The 7500-nt window shown below is 20.9% G+C and overlaps 3 protein-coding genes across 3 annotated transcripts in view; 1 reads left to right on the plus strand and 2 right to left on the minus strand.

Moving 5' to 3' along the window:
* PF3D7_0913900 (arginine--tRNA ligase, putative) overlaps positions 1-2234 on the minus strand; it is a gene marked incomplete at both ends in the record, with an annotated part of 2963 nt that extends 729 nt beyond the window's left edge. Inside the window, 2 exons of the mRNA XM_001351975.1 lie at positions 1-693; positions 825-2234. The exon at positions 1-693 is cut by the window's left edge and continues 729 nt beyond it. Coding sequence (XP_001352011.1) covers positions 1-693; positions 825-2234 — 2103 coding nt within the window. The remainder of the gene's footprint in view (positions 694-824) is intronic.
* Positions 2235-2693: 459 nt separating this feature from the next.
* On the plus strand, positions 2694-5561 carry PF3D7_0914000 (pseudouridylate synthase, putative; the record flags this gene model as incomplete). The annotated part of the gene is made up of 1 exon (XM_001351976.1): positions 2694-5561. One exon carries the CDS (start codon positions 2694-2696, stop codon positions 5559-5561), a length of 2868 nt encoding a protein of 955 aa, XP_001352012.1.
* A 514-nt stretch (positions 5562-6075) lies between these two features.
* PF3D7_0914100 (conserved Plasmodium protein, unknown function) overlaps positions 6076-7500 on the minus strand; it is a gene marked incomplete at both ends in the record, with an annotated part of 3501 nt that continues 2076 nt past the window's right edge. The window contains one exon of the mRNA XM_002808886.1: positions 6076-7500. This exon is cut by the window's right edge and continues 2076 nt beyond it. Coding sequence (XP_002808932.1) covers positions 6076-7500 — 1425 coding nt within the window.

The raw sequence follows: 7500 nt of genomic DNA on the forward strand, positions 1-7500 counted from the left end.
AAATTTGGTAGTACAATATTTATTGTTAATAAAATAATTTTTATTATGTAAATGGATAAGCCCATCATTGAAATTTTCTACATTTTGTTTATATTTAATAAAAAAGTCTTTTACAAAAATATTATTTGAGAAGTTTTGTGTTTTAATTTTTTTTTTATCTTGATTTAATATATAACCATAATTAATACAGATACATTCTACGTATGGTTTTATTAAATTTAAATATTTAGCAATAGAAAAGACTTGTGCAAAATGATTTTTCTGATTTTCGTCGACAACATAAATTATTTTATTAACATGTTCATATGTCACTCTATAATATATAGCCGCAAGGTCTATTGCTGCATAGGTATAAGCAACATCATTTTTAAAAGTTAATATAGTATAATATTTTTTTAAATATGATATATCATTTTTTTTTATATATTCATACAAGGAATCATCAGGTTGAATTATATCGTAATATATATCATTGCTCTTCAAAATATTTTCTTTATTTTTATAATTTTTTGAAGTACACATTTTTTCCATATCTTTTGGTTTTAAAAGTACACATAATTTATTGTTTAAATTAAAAATGATTTTTTTATTTATCATCATATTGATTATTTTAGAAGCATATTTCACATAATAGTGTTCTCCTTTTTCCACAAGTCTTTTAATTTTAAACCTTTTCAGCACTGGTTCATTTTCCTACAAAAAGAAAAAAAAATATAAAAAAAAAAAAAAAATATATATAAATAAATATATACACATATATATATATATATATATATATATATATATATATATATATATTTTTATGCGTTGTTCTTATTTATTACCTTTTTAGTAATGTTACATATAATATTCCACACGGTCATAATTTTTTCATCGTTCTTATACATTAATGATAAAGTCTTTTTGCAAAATTTTTTGAAGAGATCAGATTTGAGATAAAGACGTTTGGCTAATTTATACGAGAATTCGAGAGCATCTAATTTTATATTTAAACATTTTTTCGTATCCAATATATTATAATTTTGTTCATAAGTCTGTTCATTTATATTATTTAATACTTTTACATATTGTGTAATGAAATCTTCAGTTTGTTTATTTATTATTTGTTTTTGTTCTACATCAATAATTGGTTTATTATTTTCGTTTTTTTTTATATTATCATTATAATTATATGTATTTACAAAGAATTTATTATTATTTGTTTCTTTATAATTATATTCATTTTCTTTATTACTTAAGGAATTTATATTTGATAAAACTTGTTGTCCTCTTTCTTCTTTGTTGATGTGAATATTTGAGAAAATAATAATAAATGTAATGACTAGGGCTATGTTAAGATTCCAGTCACCTATATGACTTCTATTTTTGATTTGATAATTACAAAAATGAAATAAATTACTTAAGGAATAACCAAGAAATATAGATTTCAAATGACCCATATGAATATGTTTACACATATTTACACTACAGAAATCTAATAAAACAATATCTTTTTTCTTTTTATTTATTTCTTTTTCATTATTACTTTTTAAAATATTCATATTATAAAAATTTCTTATTTTTTCCATTAAAGAATTTGTATTTATTCTTATATTTAATATACCATTTTCTGATATATGTAGATTGTCTATGATATCTGAGCATTCATTCTGTAGATAAGATATAACATAATTTCTGATATCAACACATTTATCATCACACATGTTTTTAGTTTTCATAATATCATGAAATGTAACATGTTTACTCCTTAAGTAATTTTCCAAATATATTAATATACTCGTTTGATAATCATAATCTTGATAAAACTTGTTCCTTTCTATTAAACAATAATTAGGTAATATAAAATTGTGTTCATCTCCTACTATTCTTTCAGATATAATATTTATATGATTATTTATTATGTCATGATATGTATCATCCTTTTTTTCGGATTTATTATATACATATAGTTTATGTACTCTCCTTTTATTAGATTTATATATAAACGGACGAATACTTCCCTTACCATTCTTGATAAAATCATAATAACGATAAGTATAATTACTATTTATGTTATTCTTTTTCACATATGTCCTTCCCTCAAACCTTTTTTTGTTTAATAACAAAGGTGTCAAAAATAAAAATCCTTTTTTCTTATTTTGTGTTTTATGATTATAAGATATATTTCTCAACACTTCACATTCATCAAAAAATAAAATGTAAAAGAGCAAAATGAGGATAAGAAAATTAAGCATTATCCATTATGTATAAAACAACCTTTTGGGGAATTTAAAAAAAAAAAAAAAAAAAAAAAAAAAAATTCATAAGTAAAAAAAAAAAAAATTAACAACTAAACAAAAAGATAAAGTAAGAGTTTTCTTCGTTACATGAAAAAAAAAAAAAAAAAAAAAAAAAAAAAAAAAATATATATATACAAATATATAACATTTTATATAATAATATCTATGTAACGGTAGATTCACATATATATATATATATATATATATATATATATATATATATATATATAATATTTATAATAAAAGGAATAAAAATTAAACCATATTCTATATCAATATATTATATATATATATATATATTTTTATTTTTATTTTTATTTTTATTTTTTTTATTTATATTATATAATTATATATTTTTTTTCTTTTTCATGTGCTTGTTTAAAAAAAACAATGCGTTATATTTTATAATATATAATGTTTTATTTCCTGATAATTTTCATATTATTAACCAGTTTATTAAATAAATGTTTTAAAATAATGAAGATAGTAATTCCTCAAACGAGCGGTTTAAATATTGTTGATAAAAAGTTCGAACCTAAATATTTTGTTAAAAATAAATTGAGATTTGTTTCTCCTTATGTATATACATATAAATTATTTTCGAAAAAACGATGGGTAGGGAAAAAAATTGCTGATGTTATGACATCTGAATTTTGTGCTTATGATATGAATTATTTTATAGAATCCATAAAAAAAGGATATGTAAAAGTAAATAAACAAATGGTTTCTACTGATTATATAATTCAAAGTAATGATTTTATAGAACATAAATTATTATTATTTGAAAAACCAGTTCTTTGTAATAAAATTATTATTCTTTATGAAGATCAAAATTTTATATGTGTTTATAAACACTCTAGTTTGCCTACACATCCGGTGGGTTCTTATCAATATAATTCCCTCTTACGTATTTTACAAAATTATATAAGTACTTCTCAAAAGATTAAACAGGACGAACATGATCAGGTAATCGCACAAAACGAAAAAGAAAATTACAATCAAGATGTAAGTCAAGATGTAAGTCAAGATGTAAGTCAAGATATAAATCGAGATATAAGTCGAGATGTAAGTCAAGATGTAAGTCAAGATATAAATCGAGATATACGTCAAGATATAAATCAAGATATAAGTCAAGATATAAGTCAAGATATAAGTCAAGATATGAATCAAAGTACAAACACAAATACAAACACAAATACAAACACAAAACCTGTAAAGGTCGAAGAACAAAGCGAACATGTGATAAAAATCAATTTTAATTTTAAAAAGGAAAATTTTGGTTTCATGCTAGACGATATTAAAGAAAATCCCTCATGTGATGATAAAAAAATAAAAATAAAAAATGATCACATAAGTAATTGTACAAATAATAATGATAATTATAATGATAAACATTTTACCTATGATGATGATAAGGAACAAACATATTACCACAAAAATGTTACACAAAATATAAATGATCCACATAGAAAAGATGAGATTCTAAATATATCACAAGAAAAAAAAAAAAGAAGAAAAATTAAACAAGCAAATATTATAAATAATGAACAAATTAATAATATGGAAATAGAAAAAAAACAAAATGAAAATATCGTCGATACGTTAAATGTTTTAATTAACTGTAGGCAAAAAAGTATGAACCAAATTAATCATGATAAAGAATATAATGCTGATCATATAAATAAATGTAAGCAAATATATGAGCAAAATGAACAAAATGTAGAAAATGTAGAAAATGTAAAAAATTTACAAAATGAACAAAATGTACAAAATGAACAAAATGTACAAAATGAACAAAATGTACAAAATGTACAAAATGAACAAAATGTACAAAATGAACAAAATGTACAAAATATTCATAATATTCATAATATTCATAATGTTCCAAAATACAATTCTTATAATAACCATTTCGATAAAGATTTAAAAACACAAGACAAATCATATATCTATACCCTTCACCGATTAGATAAGCTAACATCAGGTATTGTATTCTTCGGAAAAAATAAAAAATTCTCCACCTATTTTTCCCAAAATCTTTCGGATAATAAAATAAAAAAAACATATATTACAAGAGTACAAGGAGATTTTAGAAAATTAATCAATAAATTGTTACATTCTAATAATATTATTAAAAGGGTAAACGGTCAAGATAATAATTTAGACAATATTATTAATAATTATTGTAATAGCATGAAAAATAATGACAATCTTAAATTTAATAAATATGATGAAGAGAACTTATTTGAAAATGATATCTTCCTTTATGAAAATAATTATGAAAAAAATAATCATGACAAAGAAACATGTGGTCACATGAAAGAAAAAAATATGTTTAATAAATTAATACAACTTGTAAAAAATAAAAAAGAGGAGTTGGATAATTATTTTGATATGAATAAATTTGACATTACATATGATATAAATAATGATAAATATGGCGATATAAATAATGATAAATATGGTGATAATCATAATAATGAAGATATGAACAATCTACATATATATCATAAATATTTTATCATAGATTTTGGTTATATATATTGTGAGAATAAAAAATTATTAAAATACGTTTTTACGAAATATACAAAAGAAAATGGTCTTCAATTTAATGATTATTTATTAAAACCAAGTATAACGAAATTTATGTTCTTATCATATAATTCGTCCATTGATGAATCCTTAATTTTATGTCAGCCGATAACAGGAAGAACACATCAAATAAGAGCTCATCTCAAAAGTTTATCATATCCCATATCAAATGATGCTCATTACAATAAAACATTTGAACAAGAATATATTCACAAATCAAATTATTTATATTTTGATGAACGTACCAGAAGAGAACATATACAAATGAATGAACAAACAAATAATGTCCTACAAAATAATAATACTAATCATGGTAAAAATAATAAAACATTTAATAATGATAAAGAATTATTTGAACATGAAACTACCAAAAACCATTCATATAATCAAAAAACACCTTGTGAAAAATATAATTATTTTCCTCTCATTCCGTTTATTAATACATCTTTCAATTGGCTATATGATCAAAATATTAATTTAAATCAAGAATATAATGAAAAAGATATGAACAAGTATTTTTTCAAAAATATTAATAATGTCTCTTATCATAGTTCGGGGATATTCTTACATTCATTCAGATACACATGGACAAATATTTTTGATGTTTTTACCCTTCTTCCAAAATGGTGTCAAGCTTTTTACCTTCCACAAACATTAATAGCTTTCTTATTATACGGAGATTTGTCATAACAAAAAAAAAAAAAATACACACACATAAAAAAAAAAATATATACCAACATAAATATATATATATATATATATATATATATATGTATGTAATTACACTCCTGTTTTTTTTTTTTTTTTTTTTTATTTTATTTTATTTTTTATTTTATTTTTTATTTTATTTTTTATTTTATTTTTTATTTTATTTTTTATTTTTTTTTTTTGTTTTCTTCATAATTTGAAACCTTTACAAAAAATATTATTATATTAAAATTATATGTTGTATATTTTTACAGTATTTAAAAAAAAAAAAAAAATTCTTGTTTCATATTCCTCTTTTTATTATCTTGTTTTAGTACAGAATATGAAATAGCATATAATAATATTTAAATATTTATATATATATATATATATATATATTTATTTATTTATATATATATGATCACAAAGAGATATAACGAACACTATTACACACATACATACATATGTATGTACGTATGTATGTATGTATGTATATATATATAATATCCTTCATATATTATAGAATTATATTTTTCTTCCATATGGTCTCGTAATTATTTATAAACTCCATACTACTATATATATCCCCTATCGAATTTTCCCTTTTTGTATCATTATTATATGACATATGAGAATCTTCATCATCTGAATATATTGTAACACTCTGCCTCTTCATGTTTTTATTACTTTCCTTTCTTTTGTTTTCTCTTAAAAATTGTTCAATATGTTCTAAACCGTTAGAACTACCATCTTCTTGATTTATAATAAATAAATTATCCCCCCCTTCACATAAATCTTCTCCTCTGTGGTAATTTACAAAGTATCCATTTTCCTTTTTCTTAATTTTGTCATTTTGATTAATTCCAATCATTATATGATCTTGTCCTATATATTTCTCATTATTTCTCACATTATTATTCATATCATCCCTATTCGTCTTATTTCCTTTTTTTTTCATATTTTTCATTTTTGTGGTGGTACTCCATGGGTCGACCAACCTATAATACGTATCCTCTTTCTTTTCTCCCTTTTCATAATTATCATAACTATCATAATTATCACAATTATCATAATTATCACAATTATCATAACTATCATAATTTTTTTTATTTTTTTCATTTTTTTCATTTTTTTCATTTTTTTTATCCTTTTTATCTTTTTCATTTTTTTTATCCTTTTTATCTTTTTTATTTTTTTTTTCTCCTTTCGATTTTAAAACATTGATAGTTTCCTTCAAATTATTATTTTGTTCAGTCAAATAAACTATCCTCTCGATCATTTTCTTTTCCCTCTTCTTTTCTCTCTTCAATTCTTTGTTTGATTTATTTAAGAGTTCTTCATTTCTTTTAAAATTTTCTTGCATCTTTAACATTTGCTGAGAATTGGACACTTGTTCTTTTTTTTTATTTTCTAATTCTTTTGTTAACGATTCTAATAATTCAGCTAGATATTTTATATCTCCATTTGTTTTACCGATTTTCTGTAAAATCAATTTTCTGAAGTTTTCAAAAGATTGATCTTCCTTCAAATGTGTTAATTCCTCATTTACTTTTTTAATATTATTTAATCTTTCATTAATTTCATCTTTTAACTTTTCATTTTCTTTTTTTTCCATTAAGTTCGTTTCTTTCAATTTGTTACATTCATTATTTAAATTTTTTATTTGAGTTTGATTATTTAATAAAACATCCTTATTTTCTTCTAACATAATAGTTAATTGTTTATTTAAATCGGTTTCCTTCTTTAATAAATTTTTTGTTAATTCTAATTCTCCGTTTAACATAACCATCTTTTTTTTTAATTGATTCATCCTTTTCAAAATCCTCTTTTCTTTTTTATATATTTCTTTTTCTCTTTCAATAAATTTTTTTTTCTCTTCTTTAATAAATTCCGCATACGGCTCGTTATTGTTCTTTATATCCTCTTTCAATTTTTCCAATTC

This window comes from Plasmodium falciparum, assembly GCF_000002765.6.
Source record: "Plasmodium falciparum 3D7 genome assembly, chromosome: 9".
NCBI classification, from domain to species: domain Eukaryota; phylum Apicomplexa; class Aconoidasida; order Haemosporida; family Plasmodiidae; genus Plasmodium; species Plasmodium falciparum.